Here is an 18,613-nt window from a genome sequence, read left to right as displayed (position 1 = left end):
TACCTGGGAGCACATGCCTGTTACCTGTCAGCCTACCTAGAGGCTCCTGCCTGTCACTTGCCGTGACCACCTGTCTGCCTACCCAGATGCTCCCGCCTGTCACTTGCTGTGACCACCTGTCTGCCTACCCGGAGGCTCCTGCCCATCACTTGCCATGACCACCTCACAGCCTACCTAGAGGCTCCCGCCTTTCGCCTGCTGTCTCTTCCAGTTCATCTACCCGGATCTCTCGTCAGCCTGCCTGCTGTGCCCATCTGCAGTATCGGTCAGTCTCAGCCATCTGACCCGTGGGAGTCGCCTGCTCTCTTACAAGGCCGTCCCTAGAGTAGCACCAGGTCCCTCTGCTCGGTCCCTCCCTGGTCACGGAGTCGCTAGCCGTCGTACGACCTAGGTCGGTCCGAGTGGATACTTAGTTATGCCCCTCTGGGTCCCTCCTATCACCGCAGCACAGAGGTTCCACCACCCGACTCCGTAACAGTTTGCTCGGACCATGGAACCCGGTGGCCCCCAGACCCCCGCATTCTCCGACCTGCACCAGGAGGTCTTACGTCAGAGAGTTCAACAAAAGTCGGTCCTCTTTTCTGCGGTCTGTTAACTCTCGCCTAGGCGCATTGTCCGACCCGTCTGTGTCCGTCTCTGGTCAAGCAGCGCCTGCTTCCGCGGCACCGCAACCCAGTCCTATTATGGCGCCCGGCTATGGACCCCGACTCTCTGCACCTCCACGTTTTGCTGGCAACCCCGCTTTAGCTCAAGGTTTCATAAACCAGTGCACCCTGCACTTTTAACTCTTGGCACACCAGTTCATCTCCGACTGGGTCAAGGTGGCATTCATCAGGTCCCATCTCACTGGAGAAGCACTGGCATGGCTAAATCCCCAGTGGGAGAGGGGGGATTCCCTGGTGTCCGATCTATTGTCTTTCCTCGCTGCTTTCTGGAAAGTCTTCGATGAACCAGGACGAAAATCCTCTACTGCCTCTTATCTGCTACGTCTCCGCCAAGGGAGTCTCACCGTGGGCCAATATGCCATACGGTTCCGTACCCTCGCTTCTGAGCTTGCCTGGGATAACGAGGCCCTGGTGGCCATCTTCTGGGAGGGTCTTTCTGGTCGGATTAAGGACGAGTTAGCCGGCCGGGACATTCCTACCACACTGGATGACCTGGTGTCACTAGCAACCCGGATTGACATCCGTTTCCAAGAACGTACCAAGGAGGTTGCCCGGGAGAGAAGATTTCCTCGTCTTGCTCCTGTTTTTCAGAAATCGGTTTCACAACTAGCAATTCCCCGGGCACGCTCGCCCGAACCTATGCAGATTGACCAGACCAAGATGGTCAAGTCTCGCCTAGAAACTCGCCGAACCGAGGGGAGCTGTTTCTACTGTGGTAGTAAGGAGCACCTGATCCGTTTCTGCCCGGTGAAGCCGGGAAACTCCAGAGTCTAGGACCGCTCGGAGAGGTTGTCCTAGGCAAAAGTAAATCCTCTCGGCCCTGACTTTATCCGTCTCTATCTCCTGGGGAGAGAACCGTTACTTTGAAATTGCACACCTGGATTCCGGAGCTGCTGGGAACCTCATTTCCCAGTCCCTGGTAGAGAAATATCACATTGCCACCAAACCTCTGGCTGAACCATTGGCAGTCACCTCCGTGGATGGAAGACTCCTTCCGGTGACCATCCTGCTAGTCACAGAACCTATAACCCTGCAGGTGGGAATGCTGCACTCTGAGAGGATCTCCTTCCATGTGCTTTCCGGTCTCTCTCACTCCCTATTGCTAGGTCTATCCTGGCTTCAGAGACATGAAACCGTGCTGAACTGGCAATCCGGTGAAGTTCTCCGTTGGGGGCAGGATTGCCATAAGACCTGCCTGGTCCCGGTCCGCCCAGTTCGTCCGCCCCTCACCCCGGCTAATCTACCCAGCTTACCGGCACCTTACTGGTCCTATGGAGATGTCTTCGACAAAAAGGAAGCAGAGGCACTGCCACCTCATAGGCCATATGATTGCCCGATCGACCTGGTACCCGATGCCACTCCACCCCATGGGCGTATTTACCCGTTGTCGTCGGCCGAAACCCGGGCCATGTCGGAATGCATTAAGGAGAATCTGGCTAGGGGATTCATCCGGAAATCTACCTCCCCGGCTGGAGCCGGATTCTTCTTTGTCAAAAAGAAGGATGGTTCACTACGCCCCTGTACAGACTATCGAGGAATCAACCAAATCACGGTCAAAAATAAATACCCCCTGCCACTCATCTCCGAGTTGTTTGACCGTCTTAAGGGCGCTAGGATCTTTTCCAAGCTGGATCTACGTGGGGCGTATAACCTGGTCCGGCTCCATCAAGGAGACGAGTGGAAGACGGCATTCAATACCCGGGACGGTAACTATGAATACCGTGTAATGCCCTTCGGTCTCTGCAATGCTCCCGCCGTCTTCCAAGAATTAGTCAATGATATCTTCCGTGATCTTCTATATTCCTGCATGGTGGTGTACCTGGACGACATCTTGATCTTCTCTCCGGACCTTCCCACACACCGGAGGGATGTTCGTCAGGTCCTGCTTAGGCTCAGGCAGAATCACCTCTATGCCAAATTTGAGAAGTGCCTCTTCGAGCAGACCTCCCTTCCGTTCCTGGGCTATATTATCTCCCAGACAGGTCTACGAATGGACCCCGAGAAGCTCTCTGCTGTCTTAAAGTGGCCCCGTCCGGAGGGGTTGAAGGCGTTTCAGCGATTCCTGGGCTTCGCCAACTACTACCGTCTCTTCATCCCGCACTTCTCTTCCCGGACTGCTCCCATCTCTGCGCTCACCCGTAAGGGAGCAAATCCAAAAGGTATGGCCGCCCGAAGCTGAGGAGGCCTTCCTTTCCTTAAAGCAAGCCTTCTCCTCTGCCCCAGTGCTGCACCGTCCGGACTGCAACAAACAGTTCTTCCTGGAGGTTGATGCTTCTTCCTCCGGAGCCGGAGCGGTGCTCACCCAAAAATCTTCATCCGGGAGAATGGTAACCTGAGGCTTCTTCTCCAAACTCTTCTCCTCGTCTCAGCGCAACTACTCCATAGGAGACCGAGAACTGCTAGCCATCAAATTGGCGCTGAAGGAGTGGCATTACCTGCTTGAAGGGGCTCTATACCCAGTGATCATCTATACTGATCCCAAAAACTTGCATATCTCCAGAATGCTCAAAGACTCAATCCGCGTCAGGCCCGGTGGTCTTTGTTCTTCGCTCGCTTCGGCTTTATCGTACATTTCCGCCCGGCGGACAAGAATGTTAAAGCTGACGCCTTGTCCCGATCCTTCCTGTCCTCCAATCTAGAGGCGGAGCCTACGCACATCATTGACCCTTCCAAAGTGATGAGTATGGCCCCCTTAGATCTGACTCGTCTCCCACCCGGTAAGACGTTTGTAGCAGTTCCAGATCGGGAGAAGATTCTTCACTGGGGTCATTCATCTAAACTAGCTGGCCATGCCTGTCGGATGAAGACTTTCCTGCTCATTACCCAGCATTACTGGTGGCCCACCCTGCGCAAGGATGTAGTAGACTTCGCCTTGGCCTGTTCGTCTTGTGCCAGCAACAAAGTTCCCAGACATCTTCCAGCCGGTCACCTCCTGCCTCTTCCCGTACCTGCTGCCCCTTGGCAACACATTGCTATGGACTTTATTACAGATCTCCCTGTTTCTGCCGGCTGTACAGTCATTTGGGTGGTCGCCAACCGCTTTTCTAAAATGGCCCACTTCATCCCTCTGCCTGGTCTCCCGTCTGCATCAGAGCTGGCTAAGGACTTCTTCCTTCACATTTTCCGTCTCCATGGCCTACCCCTTCACATTGTGTCGGATCGAGGGGTTCAGTTCACCTCACGTTTCTGGAGAGCTGCGTGTAAGCTTCTGGATGTCACCCTGGATTTCTCCTCCGCTTACCATCCACAGTCCAATGGCCAAGTGGAGCGTATCAACCAGATCCTTGCCAGCTACCTCCGGCACTTTGTTAATGCTCACCATACTGATTGGGTGGACCTCCTACCATGGGCCGAATTCTCCTACAACAACCATGAGAGCGAATCGACTTCCAAGTCCCCATTCTTTGTAGTCTATGGTCAACATCCCCTGATTCCGTTTCCCGTCTCCACTTCTGTGGACAACCCTGCCGCGGAGTCTCTGGTCAGCGAATTTTCCACCAATTGGGAGAATACTAGGTCAGCACTTCTTCAGTCCTCCAAGCGGATGAAAAGATATGCTGACAAGAGACATCTGGATCCGCCTCAATTCCGTCCAGGAGACAAGGTTTGGCTCTCCTCCAAACATGTTCGGCTCAAAATACCCTCCTACAAGTTGGGTCCTCGGTTCATCGGTCCATTTGAAGTCCTGAAACAAATCAACCCAGTGGCCTACAAGTTAAAACTCCCGGCCACCTTACGGATTCCCAACTCCTTCCACGTATCTCTCCTCAAACCAGTTGTGTTTAATTCTTTTTCCAACAATCCAGGTACTCCCGCTGCACTGGTTTCCGCTGAGGACGTTTTTGAGGTAGAGAACATTCTGGCCACCAAGAGGGTAAGAGGAAAAAACTTTTTTTCTGGTGGATTGGAAGGAGTTTGGCCCAGAGGAGAGAACTTGGGAACCCAGGGAGAACATTCATGCCCCGCTTCTTCTTGAAAAATTTCTTTCTGGCCTAAAAAAGAGGGGGCGTAAGGGGGGGGGGGGTACTGTAGCATCGGCGTCTCTGCCCTCTGCCAGGCCGTCCCTCTCACCGCCGCGCTCCCTGCCCGGCGTCCTCCAGCGCTCCTCTTCCTGCTTCTGATGCCGGCACGCGCAGCTTCCCGGGCACTGTGCTTAGGGCGTGAGCTCCCTTCCTCTTAAAGGGGCCGCGCGCGCCGCCCTAAGGAGTCCCCGGCCAATTGCCGGAGGTCCTCCCATATATAAGGCACCTCCTCCAAAATGGAGGTGCCCGAGCAGTAGTTGATGCACAATGTACTTACCTCTGCTTCAGCCCTCAGGTCCCGCTGCTAGCCTGACTACTAGTCCTGTCCGCCAGCCTGACTACTCTCCAGCCCGACAGTCTGTCTTCCGTTCAGTCGGCCAGTCTGTCTATGGGCTTCGCCCGCCTTCTTACCTGGGAGCACCTGCCTGTTACCTGTCAGCCTACCTAGAGGCTCCCGCCTGTCACTTGCCGTGACCACCTGTCTGCCTACCCAGAGGCTCCCACCTGTCACTTGCCGTGACCACCTGTCTGCCTACCCGGAGGCTCCTGCCCGTCACTTGCCGTGACCACCTGTCTGCCTACCCGGCGGCTCCTGCCCGTCACTTGCCGTGACCACCTGTCTCCCTACCCGGAGGCTCCTGCCCGTCACTTGCCGTGACCACCTGACAGCCTACCTAGAGGCTCCCGCCTGTCACTTGCCGTGACCACCTGTCTCCCTACCCGGAGGCTCCTGCCCGTCACTTGCCGTGACCACCTGACAGCCTACCTAGAGGCTCCCGCCTGTCACTTCCTGTGACCACCGGTCTCCCTACCCGGAGGCTCCTGCCCGTCACTTGCCATGACCACCTCACAGCCTACCTAGAGGCTCCCGCCTTTCGCCTGCTGTCTCTGCCAGTTCATCTACCCGGATCTCTCGTCAGCCTGCCTGCTGTGCCCATCTGCAGTATCGGTCAGTCTCAGCCATCTGACCCATGGGAGTCACCTGCACTCTTACAAGGTCGTCCCCAGAGTAGCACCTGGTCCCTCTGTCGGTCCCTCCCTGGTCAAGGAGTCGTTAGCCGCCGTACGACCTAGGTCGGTCCGAGTGGATACTTAGTTACGCCCCTCTGGGTCCCTCCTTGCACCGCAGCACAGAGGTTCCACCACCCGGACCCGTAACACTCTTGACCTGACTAAGGGTTATTGGCAGATCCCCATGTCCCAGACGGCCAAGGAGAAGACGGCTTTCTCGACACCTGATGGGTGCTTTCAATATACTCGGATGCCGTTCGGACTACAGGGGGCCCCAGCCACCTTCCAGAGGGCTATGGATCGGATCCTAGCCCCACATAAGACGTATGCTGCGGCCTACCTTGACGACATCGTAGTCTTTAGCCCAGACTGGGCTAGTCATCTACCTAAACTGCAGGCCATTCTGGATGCGCTAAGAAAGGCGGGATTTACTATAAATCCGAGAAAATGTGCCATTGGGAAAGAGGAGGCCAAGTACTTAGGCTATGTCGTTGTAAGAGGCAAAATAAAGCCACAAGTCAATAAAGTGGAGGCAATCCAGACCTGGCCGCAACTGCTCTCCAAGAAGCAAGTAAGAGCATTCCTGGGAATGGTGGGATATTACTGGCGGTTTATCCCGAATTTTGCCATGATGGCCGCGCCGCTGATAGATCTCCTAAAAGGCATCAGATCAACCATGGTGAAGTGGACGGAGGAAACAGAGACCACGTTTCAACAGTTGAAACTGGCACTGTAAGCAGCCGGTCCTGGTCGCACAAGACTTTAAGAAAGAGTTCATGGTCCAGACAGACACTTCAGAGGTTGATCTAGGAGCCATAATCTCTCAAGAGATAAATGGGGAAGAACATCCCATTCTCTACCTGAGTCGGAAACTTTGGTCCTGCGAGAAGAACTTCGCAATAGTGGAAAAAGAGTGTTTAGCCATAAAGTGGGCCATAGATACTCTAAGATATTACCTACTAGGCCGGAAGTTTAAGTTGGTGTCAGGCCATGCCCCTTTGAGATGGTTAAGGGAAAAGAGAGGTAAAAATGCTAGGGTAAGTAGATGGTTCCTAGGTCTTCAGGACTTTAACTTTCACGTGGAGCAAAGGCCCAGGAAGTTACACTGGAACGTGGATGCCCTCTCTAGGATTCCTTGCCTGGTATCGGAAAGTGCCCAAACCCACGGCTTTGGGCAGAGGGGGGGAATATGTGACAGAGTCACTGGTATGATATACGAAGGGAGGTAGGTGTCACTCAGGTTGCTCTCCTATGTGAACTAAAACCTAATAAATTTCTGCCAGCATGTTATATGCAGGGGGGGTTAACTCTCTTAAAGGGTGTGGTTTTATGGTAATGGTAAAGAGGGTGGGAGGCCATTCCTCTACCTCCCCTCAGGGTGTGGCTGAGCAAGCTTTAAATGATCAGTCAGTTTTTTTTCTCTGAGCAGTGTGTGGCCTGGAGAGTCAAGCCTCCAGGCTGTGTTTGGGTGAAGCCAGAGAGCAACATCGGAGGACTGGTGTTTGCTGCGACTTTATCGTGCTACCCAGAGCGGGCCGAGCTCTGGACTCAGTTATACCTTATCTTTTGTTTTTTTGTTAACCCCGAGAGGATCTGTTTTTTTTTATGGGACACTGCTGGAGTTTATGCTACAGAATAAACCAGCAGGAAGTTGAACCCGAACCGTGTGTCCTGTGTCTGTCTCTGGAGAGCCGTGCAAGTCACTTTACCACAACACTTACACAACCACCTATACAAGCAAGCAACGTATGTTCAAAAACTTCATCTTTATTTGAAAATTTATAAAACCAAAATATTGCATAAAGGCAGGGGCGGATTATAATTAGGGCAATTTAAGCTATTGCCCAGGGCCTCAGGTTCTGGAGTGCACATGGCACTGCCCTTCACTGTTTAGCACTCTAAATGCTGCAGCCGATAGCAATCGCAGCATTTAGAAGGCTAGGAGATGGAGGGGGCTCTCTCACCCCATCGGCACCCCTGCGATGTGATTGTGGGGAGCTGATCGTTGTCATGGCAGTCAGACTTCAAATAACCTCCAGATCTGCCAGCTACGGTGGCCTGTTAGACCATACCAAGAGCATACCCAAAATGCGTTCTGTCAATGTCACACTGACAGCTCCAATGCATTGCAATGCTTGTGTATTGCAATGCATTAAAACAGTAATCAGAGATGTAAAAGTTAAAATCCCATAGAGAGATCAAGTAAAAAAAAGTAAAAAAAAAAAAGGTTTGCTTTTTTCTAAAAGTATGAAAAAAAATTCCCCACTAAATAACAAATAAAAGAAATCATCAAAAAATATTACACCAATAAATACGCATTTATGTATAAACAAAAATAGATTAAACTAAGTACATATATTTGGAATGACCACATCCAGAACAACCTGATCTACAAAGCTGTCACACTATTTAACCCCTTCAGTGAACACTGAGGGAAAAAAGAAAAAAGTTGCAATGTTTTTTTTTATCATGCCACCAAACAAAACGTAGACTAAAAAGAAATCAAAAGGTTGTATGTAAATAAAAATGGTATAGCTGAAAATGTCATCTTGTCCCACAAAAAAAAAAGAACTCATTCACCTCCATCAACGGAAAAATAAAAATAAAAAAAAGGCTATAGCTGAGAGAATAAGGAAACAAAAACTATAGTTTTTTCTAGAATATTGTTTTTATTGTGTAAAAGCAGCAAAACATAAAAAAAATATAAAATAAATAAATGCTGTAATTGTACTGACCTGAAGAATAAAGCCGACATCACTTTTACCACATGGTAAATGGTATTTGAAAAACAAAACTAAATTGCTGTTTTTTGCTAATTCTGCGTTCCATATATCGGAATAGAAAGTGATAAAAAAAATGTTGTGTGTCCTAAAATGGTACAAATAAAAACTCATCCTGCAAAAAAACAATTATAACTCTCAAAATATGGTGATGCAAAAAACTTTTTTTTTTTTGCAAAAAAAACAACATTTTTTTGGTGTGCCATAGTAGCAAAACCTAAAAAAATAAACAATATAAATCTGGTATCACTGTAATCATACTGACCTGAAGAATAAAGCCATCTCATCCCCTATATAACGCAACAACGATGGCGTAAAAATAAATAAATAAAACCATTTCTTAAACTACTGTTGATTTGTTCTTTCTGCCAACCAAAGATGTCAATAAGGTTCAGTTTTTATTTAATCTGAGCTCTACTCTGAGCATTTACATCAGGGTTTAGGTGTAAATCTCTGAAATACGTGACTCACACAACATTCCCTATAATGAGGCAGATGGAGTCATTTTGGACTCTTTCTGGCCTATGATCCGGTGGTGTCCATCTTTTTAGGTATGCACAAAAGCGAGGTCGGCCACAATTTTGTGCACCTCTGAAAAGATGTACACTGCTGAACAGAGGGCAGACTGAGTCCAAAGTAATGCTTGCTGCCTCATTAGTTAATGGATGCGTCAGGGGTTTCATCTGAATTACGTATTTCAGACATTTAGATGGAAACCCTGATGTTAGTGGCAGTGGTCAGAGTAGAGCACAGGATAAATATGAACTGGTTCAAAATGTTCTGTACCCCAAAATGTTAGTAATAAAAGCTTCAAATAAGCCCACAAAAAAGTCCCCTTTAAGGTCTGTTATCTGATAACAGAAATATAGGGGGCTTCTACCTTACTGGTAGTATAAAGACTCTGGAAAAGAGCCCTGGCTCCCCCCAGAAGAAATCCAGTGACATCTGGACTCCCAAATCCAAATTCCCTTCTCCCTTCTGAGTCCCACAGTGTGCTTAAACTGCAGTTAGTGACCAAATGTTCGGCATTACTGTAACGAGGAGAACCCGCTTAATTTACAGGGAACAACTCCAAAAGCACAATCTGGGCACAATGTAATGGGCACTACAATGACTGATTGTCTCTTTATAGTACTTTGTGATACATGGGTGTGGCTCCCCCTTTAAGGCTAGGCATCTTGTCTACATACCTATCCACAGGCAAGTGTAAAACAGTGACCCTGTCTATTTTGAAGTTTGCTGAAACATAGTAAGGTGAACTACAAGGAATAGTGACCATCCTGATTTTGTATACCTTGTCACTTTGTGATGGCTTTTACAAGTTTTTTGATCAAAATAGTGTTAATAATAATAATCTTTATTTTTATATAGCGCTAACATATTCCGCAGCGCTTTACATACATTATCGTCGCTGTCCCCATCGGGCTCACAATCTACATTCCCTATCAGTATGTCTTTGGAGTGCGTGAGGAAACCGGAGAACCCGGTGGAAACCCACGCAAACACGGGCAGAACATACAAACTCCTTGCAGATGTTGTCCTTGGTGGGATTTGAACCCAGGACCCCAGCGCTGCAAGGCTGCAGTGCTAACCACTGCAAAACCATGCCGCCCACTTACTAAGTAGCCTATATTATTTACATGTACTATCACTATTTATTTACTTACTGTAGGGTATTTGCTCATTTTGGGTTTTTTTATACTAGATTTTGTCTGTTAAATGGCCACAGTATGAATGTGCACCTACACATTGCACTTATACCAACATACAGGTGCATCTCACAAAATTAGAATATCATCAAAAAGTTAATTTATTTCAGTTCTTCAATCCAAAAAGTGAAACGCATATATTATAGAGTCATTCCAAACAGAGTGATCTATTTCAAGTTTTTATTTCTGTTAATGATTATGAATTACAGCCAATGAAAACACAAAAGTCTTTATCTCAGTAAATTAAAATAATTATCAAAAACACCTGCAAAGGCTTCCTAAGCTTTTAAAAAGGTCCTTTAGTCTGTTTCAGTAGGCTCCATAATCATGGGGAAGACTGCTGACTTGACAGATGTCCAGAAGGCAGTCATTTACACACTCCACAAGGTCCCAGAGATCCAATTTTCATTTGGAAATCAAGGTCCCAGAGTCTGGAGGTAGAGTGGAGAGGCCACAATCCAAGCTGCTTGACGTCTAGTGTGAAGTTTCCACAATCAGTGATGGCTTGGGGAGCCATGTCATCTGCTGGTGTAGGTCCACTGTGTTTTATCAAGACCAAAGTCAGTGCAGCCGTCTACCAGGAAATTATAGAGCACTATAAGCCTAAGAAAAGGCCACAACTTGAGCATGCGGTTTTGCAAAGCCAGAAAATACACCAGACGTGAGAAAAATGTCTTAAAAAATGCAGTTATATTCCTCTATATACTCACAGCTAACATCTACAGCGGCATTTCATGGGAAAAAAATATAGCTAATAAAACACTAAATTACATAGGTATATAGGAGACTTGGCCCCTATATAAATCACACTTGTGTTTTAGCTGTCATAGAAAATGATTTATTTTGCATATAAATTGGGGGGCCTCGGTGCACCCCTAGTGTCACTACGGGCTCAATGCATTGTTTCACCCCCTCACTTTGTCATATCTTAACATATTGAGCGGCTCTGCACGGACACTACAGCCTCCCTCACATAGTGTCATCCACTGGCGGACACAGACAGGAGAGGGCCCCTGTGCAAGAACAGTATATGGGCCCTTTGCGGTACAATAGCTCATCATAATACACAATCATACTTGTTTTGGGGGCGAGAGTGGCCCCTCACCCCTTGGGCCTCTGTGCAGTTGCACCTATGGTATGTCCACCCCTGGTGTCATCGCTGGCTCCTTTCTGTGGTCGTTGCATGGTTTTCTACCACCACAGACAGGAGTCAGTCTTGAGAGCCCACAATGACACCATGGAAGTGCAGCAGCAGTGTCGGTGCAGAGGCACTGAGTGCATTGATGTCGCTATGACAAAGTGCTGAGTACGTAAACTGAGGGGCCGAAACAGTGCACTGAGCTCTTGACCATGCCAAGGGTGCACTGAAGCCTCATCTTTTTCATACAAAATACATATTTTTTTATGGTTGCTAAACCACTAGAAACTATACTACATACAGGTGCATTATTACAGAGTGATCTATTTCAAGTGTGTATTTCTGTTAATGTTGATGATTATGGCTTACAGCCAATGAAAACACAAAAGTCTTTATCTCAGTAAATTAGAATAACAAAAAACACCTGCAAAGGCTTCCTACACGTTTAAAAAGGTCCCTTAGTCTGTTTCAGAAGGCTCCACAATCATGGGGAAGACTGCTGACTTGACAGATGTCCAGAAGGCAGTCATTGACACACTCCACAAGGTCCCAGAGTTCCAATTTTCATTTGGAAATCAAGGTCCCAGAGTCTGGAAGAAGAGTGGAGAGGAACACAATCGAAGCTGATTGAGGTCTTGTGTGAAGTTTCCACAATCAGTGATGGTTTGGGGAGCCATGTCATCTGCTGGTGTAGGTCCACTGTGTTTTATCAAGACCAAAGTCAGTGCAGCCGTCTACCAGGAAATTATAGAGCACTTCATGCGTCCCTCTGCCCACAAGCTTTTTGGAGATGGAAATTTCATTCTCCAGCAGGACTTGGCACCTTTCCACACTGCCAAAAGTACCAATACATGGTTTAAAAACAACAGAATCACTGTGCTTGATTGGCCAGAAAACTCGCCTGACCTTAACCCCATAGAGAATCTATGGGGTATTGTCAAGATGACGATGAGAGACACCAGATCCAACAATGCAGACGAGCTGAAGGCTGCTATCAAAGCAACCTGGGCATCCATAACACCTCAGCAGTGCCACAAGCTAATCGCCTCCATGCCACGCTGCATTGATGCAGTAATTGATGCAAAAGGAGCCCTGACCAAGTATTTACTGAACATACATTTCAGTAGGCCAACATTTTGGATTTTAAAAACATTTTTCAAGCTGTTGTTATAAAGTATTCTAATTTACTGAGATAATGACTTTTGTGCTTTCATTGGCTGTAAGCCATAATCATCAACATTAACGGAAATAAACACTTGAACTAGATCACTCTGTTTTTAATGACTCTATATAATATGAGTTTCACTTTTTGTATTGAAGAACTGAAATAAATTACTTATTGATGATATTCTAATTTTGTGAGATGCACCTGTATGTTCCAGCTCATTTCTTTGTTTTTTTTTTTTTTTTTGTACATACAGGTGTGTGGCTCTCCCTTTTTTGAGCTGTGCATCTTGTCTTTATAGCTTTCCATTGCCAGGTGCAAAACAGTCTGTTCTGGGTCCTGTTCTGCCCTTATCTATTTTGAAATCTGCTGACACCTTGTTGCAGTGGGATGACTTTTAAGCCCCCGTCTCACATAGTGAGATCGCTAGCGAGATCGCTGCTGTGTCACGGTTTTGGTGACGCAACAGCAACCTCACCAGCGATGTCGCTATGTGTGACACTTTGCAGCGATCAGGCCCCTGCTGTGAGGTCGCTGATCGCTGCAGAATGTCCTGGACCTTTTTTTGGTCGTTGCCCTCCCGCTGGTCAGCACACATCGCTGTGTGTGACCAGCGGGAGCAGCGATCAGGCTGGTAACCATGATGAACATCGGGTTACTAGGGGCACACGCGCACTTAGTAACCCGCTGTTTATCATGGTTAAGAACCTGCTAAAGTGAGCGGTAACCTCCCGTTCACCGTAGCAGAGTGGTAACCATGATAAACAGTGGGTTACTAGGTGAGCGTGTGCCCCTAGTAACCCGATGTTTATCATGGTTACCAGCCTGCTCCTGCTTCAGCAGGCTCGTAACCAGGAGCAGGACATCGTGGAAAGATTCTTTCCACGATGTCGCTGCTCCCCTGATCGTTGGTGAGCCTGCCTGTTTGACAGCTCACCAGCGACCACATAGCGACGCAGCAACGATCCCTGACAGGTCGTATCGTTGTCGGGATCGTTGCAGCGTCGCTAAGTGTGACGGGGCCTTTACACTCTTTTAATCAGAATAGTGTCAACTAAGTACCTTACATTATTTACATGTCCTATCACTCCTTGCTTATTTACTTACTGCAGGGTATTTGCTCATTTTGTTTTTCTTAGGATCTGTCTGCTTTGTGTTAATAGATATACAAGTTCCAGTCACTTATAGTAGAGTAGAAACATAACCAAAGCAATTAGACATAGTCAAATAACTAACTATTAACAAATAATAACCACATAGATTCCTAAAGACTATATAAGTTGTGGTGGAGAGGACTCAGGTTGTGAAGGTAGGTTTGATGGCCTGCTATGTTGACTGCCCACAAGTTTAAGACAAAGAACATACAAAACACAAGACAAGAGGATAATAAGGGGAAGGTAATAGAAAGGGGATGAGAGAAGCCCCAGGGAATATTTTACTCATTTGGGTGCAGAGAAGCAGAAGGGAGCCATGGCATAATTCTCCCACTGCTCCTGTGTGGACAGTGAGGGGGACACACATCATGCAGCAGTTTACCAAGCATAACATAGCTCATAACCTGAGCTCTGCTGTTGAACTGTAGGGTGGAGAGGAGCCAATCAAAAATAACAATTAGGCTAGGTTCACAGTACCACACTGATAGCCTATCCATAAGATTGGTAGGGGTGCAACACTCAGCACCTCCGTCGATCATAAGGTCTTGGTCATGCCTAAAAGTGCTCAGTTGCGAAGCAGCACAGCACAGCTCCATCAATGGTGTAGTAGCCAAAGCCAAGTACTGCACATCTGCCCCTATTCTAATCAATAGGAAGGTAATCAGTTTAAACTAAAAATCCAGTGAGAGGTCCTTGTATATCATTAGAACGATGAATAAAAATATACAATAATAGGGTAGGTTTGATATCGGAATTGAAGGTCCGCATCAAAGTCCTCTGTTTAAGGAACATTGAAAACATTGTGATCAAACTTCTTGACACCAACAAAGATTCCAGTGAAATTGAGATGTATTGGAGAGAATGTCATCAGTCATTTGGTTATCTGTTTCCTACTCTGTGAAGCAAACGTTTCTGTATTAATACATGTAGTTGATCTCCCCAGGAAAATGATTCTAAGGAGAGCAGCAATACATAGTGTAAAACTGTAAAAACACTTTGGGCCCAAGTCATTATTGCATTTATGTATTTTTATTCTATTTAGATTTTTCCGGTTTTAGCCCGTTCTTAATTTATGCCAAATTCTCCTTTTAAATTTGCACCTTTTTTAAGTCTATTTCATGTGTTCACCCGTTGTTTTGTATGATTGCCATTGTTGGCAGGATTTGTGGTTTTCAACCAATATATTTATTACGAATTTAATAAAAAGCCACAACATTTTTGAGCAAATGTGTTCCAGTTTCCCCTGGAGTGATTTTATATATGCCAGAATTTTTTGTGCACATTTTTCATACATTTCTTGGAATATTCAACTTTTTGATCTAAAAAGGTAAAAAAAGAAACAAAGAGCATTTCTTGCTTTTGCATAAAATCTTTTAACCACTTGCGCCACTTTGAAGACAAAAAAAAAGAAAAAAAAAGGAGAAAGGTCTGAGAAAAAACAAACTGCAAATGATGAACTGCCTCTTATTTGGTAAAAATAATAGTCATACTAACAAAAAGAGTGAGAAACCACCCCTTCAAAAAGATAAAATGTAAAACCTTGCAGGACAAGAAGCATCCTGCCCTGCCCAGGGTTTTGCCCTTTTGGCTTCTTCAGGGGCATAACAGTTTTACACTATGCTGAGCTGCTATCTATAACTTGTTGAATCACTTTGATGGGCACATCAACCATGTATTAACAACTGTCAAGTTGCTTAAGTCAGAGACAGAAATCAAAGTGTAATGAACGATCATTTCTTCTGTCATCTACCCTATGCTGCAATAAGTTTGCTTTGGTTCGTAGGTGCATTATTTGGAATCTTTGTTGGTTTTAAAAATGAAACATTTTAGCAGAATTGCAAGTTCATTGCTAGTTTATTATATTTATGTCTTGAGGGTACAATGTTTTCTCACTATTTACCACTGGGATGTAGGATAATTTCCAGAGGCCGGTCACAATTGTACTGTTCAGCCAAGCTAATCCAAACAGAGGAGGCAGAGACCGCAAAAGGACTTGCATCAGCACGAAGAGCATGTGATGGGCTCTCTATACCTGCAAAATAGTGGGGACAGATAATACAGTATGTTTAAACATTTCACAGCTCAGCATAATTATATTTACAACATGGCTCTGTTCACATTTGTGTTGCAGTTTTCGCTTATAATGGAAGCAGCAATACTGTGCTAGATCTGATGTATTACAGATCCAAAAGAACCACAGTAATCTAAATGTGAGGGACTCCATTATTGGCTATACTTCCAATTGGTTTGATAGCAAGTACAGCATTACACAAATAATATTCTTGCCAGAATTGTCAATGAATGCAATGTGTACATAGCCATATACTAATTTATACATATAACTTTTTTTTTTTTTTTTTTTAACTTGCCTGCCAAAAGACATGGACCCTGGACCTGTAGACGGAAACTGAAGTGATAACGTTGTGGATTGGTGGCCAAGCCAGTGAGGGCTGTGGAAAGTGATTTAGTATTTGTGGGAATCAGTGTCTGGGTTGGAGAGTCTGCTAACAACACCCAAGGACTGGTCCCTGTCCCACTCACACCACCAAAGCAACTGGCAGAACTGTAAGACATGAAATAAACAGGCATGATCCAACATGAATGATCAATATAATAATCATGTGCGTCCTATAGTGAAATAACTGGAAACATGCAAAATATTTTAAACACAATATACTAAATTATCCTTGAAGGTACCAGAAGCCTTTCAACATGTCGCCAAAAAGAAACACAAAAACAAAAATTGGTGTGTGCAATTTTATATACGAAACACATATTTATTAAAGTTATATATGAAAATTATAGGGTGTGGTATTTGGCAAAGATCTAAGGTAGCTCTTGGCATGTCTTTGTCTATTAGGTTGCACTGTAAAGTTGATGTGTTGGAATAAAAAGGAGTATGTATTTGGAGGCCAAATTTCAAATGCAAGACTTGGCAAGTGTTACAGTTACATTAGTAGAAGAGAATTCGACTGACATAGCTAGGGAATAATAAAATCTGCCTTGTCAAGAACAGTTTTAAACCTTTAAAAGCCTGGCGATTTTAGCTTAAATTTTAGTTTTTGAGCTTGTGTTTTTCTTCTCCTCCTTTCAAGAGCCATAACTTTTTTATTTTTCAGTCAACATAGCAGAATAGAGCTTGTTTCTTTGCGAGAAGAGTAGCAGTTTTTACTAACACCATTCATTTCACCATATGAAAAATGAGAAAAATTCCAAGTGAGGCGAAATAGTGTAAAAAAAAATAAATTAAAAAATTCTACTATTGTTCGTTTTTAAGCAGTCAGCATGTGGTAATAATGATCTGACAATATGCTTCTCCATATAAGTTCGATTGTAGCAGTGGCAAAGGGTTTACATACATACATCAGTGGTGAAAAAAAATTCTAAACTTAAAAAAATAAATAAATAAATAAATTGTGTCGCCAGTTTCCTAGCTTTTAAATTTTTCCTTCGATGATGCAGGTTTCTTTTTTCTTCGTTCACTGAGCTGTAGTTTTTATTAGCACAATTTTGCGGTACATGCAACATTTGATCGCATTTTTTGTGGGGAGTGCGACAATTGAAAAAGACAATTCTGGTGGTGCATTTTTTTTAACTTTTCTTCATTTATTGTACTATTTAAATAATTTTAGATTTTGAAAGATTGGGACTTTTAACTGAACACAACAATCGATAGCAAATATGTTTATTTAATTTAAATGTCTTTATTACTGATCAGGTAAAAGGTGGGTGATTTAAGCTTTTACTTGTGTTTTGTTTTCACATTTTTACTTAATTTTTAAGTCTCTTTAGAGAACTTGATAGATTACAGTATACTATACAGTGTGATACCGCAGTGTTGCAGTATATAGTGTAACTATAGTGTAACTAATTCTCCTATGAAGCCCAGCCCTGGGCTCAGCTTCATAGTAGGACTAAGATGTCAGTCATGGGTGCCTTCAGCAGGCTCCCAACTGCCATGATAACCCACTGGCTCCCTACTTTTCTAAAGAAGTAATTTAAATGGTTCTGAGAGAAACTGACATCAGCATTTACAGGGAACCTGTCACCTCATTCATCCTGCCATGATTGCAGCGGTGTAGATTTTTCTCCGAATTGCTTTGGTGTCAAAGAGAAAATGTACTTCAGGCTGGGTGCCCACGTAGCGTTTTACAAACGTTTATGCTGCGGAATTTCCGCAGCATAAACGCTTGGGAAACGCTTGGTAATCCGCCCCCCATGGTCCCCAATGACAAGTCGCACTTTCAATGCCCATGTTGCGGATTTTTCCGCAGCGTTTATGCTGCGCTCAAAAATCCGCAGCATGTCCATTAATTTTGCGGACACGCAGCGTAATCGCCGCCATTGACTTGCATTGGACCGCGTGACATCCGCATCACTGGATTTGCACATGCGGATATCACACGGTTCAATGTGCGGATGGTACCCAAGTCTGGAGGAGAGGAGACTCTCATCCAGACCTGGGAACCATAGAAACTGTAAAAAACAGAATTTAAAATAAAAAATAAAGTTTATACTCACCTTCTGATGTCTTCCCGGTGTTTTGTCTGCTCCGTCCGGTCTCTTGCAATGTTCGCGTTGATGTGAAGGCCCTGCCATGACGTCACTGAGTCATGTGACCCATCACATGGCTCAATGACGTCACCGCAGGTCCTTCACACCCCCGCAAGCAGTGCAAGAGACCGGACGGAGCAGACAAAACACCGGGAAGACATCAGAAGGTGAGTATAAACTTTATTTTTTATTTTTCACCATTTTTATTCTTTATTTTAACTAACTTGGTCACACTACTATAAATCCATGCCGGTTGCATGGATTTATATAGTGTGAACAAGTTGTCAAACACTTTTCCAAGTGATGCTAAAATCACTTGGAAAAGCGCTTGATAACCCGCATGCAGAAATGCATGCAAAGACGCTTGACAGACGTTTCTACCTGGCGGAAAAACCGCATTTAAAATCCGCATGCG

The 18,613-nt window shown here is 45.5% G+C and overlaps 1 protein-coding gene across 3 annotated transcripts in view; it reads right to left on the bottom strand.

Moving 5' to 3' along the window:
• The window catches only part of VWA5B2 (von Willebrand factor A domain containing 5B2), a 100,526-nt gene that overhangs the window by 69,353 nt on the left and 12,560 nt on the right, over positions 1-18,613 (bottom strand). For all 3 annotated transcript variants that reach the window (XM_073675324.1, XM_073675327.1, XM_073675325.1), the window contains exons 5-6: positions 16,014-16,207; positions 15,545-15,676 (exon numbers count right to left, since the gene is read on the bottom strand). In XM_073675324.1, coding sequence (XP_073531425.1) covers positions 15,545-15,676; positions 16,014-16,207 — 326 coding nt within the window. The remainder of the gene's footprint in view (positions 1-15,544; positions 15,677-16,013; positions 16,208-18,613) is intronic.

This window comes from Phyllobates terribilis, unplaced genomic scaffold (assembly GCF_046119375.1).
Source record: "Phyllobates terribilis strain yellow unplaced genomic scaffold, ASM4611937v1 Scaffold_3__8_contigs__length_932513732, whole genome shotgun sequence".
NCBI classification, from domain to species: domain Eukaryota; kingdom Metazoa; phylum Chordata; class Amphibia; order Anura; family Dendrobatidae; genus Phyllobates; species Phyllobates terribilis.
The sequence above is the reverse complement of the archived record's forward strand: the minus strand, read 5'-3'. Positions and strand labels throughout refer to the sequence as shown.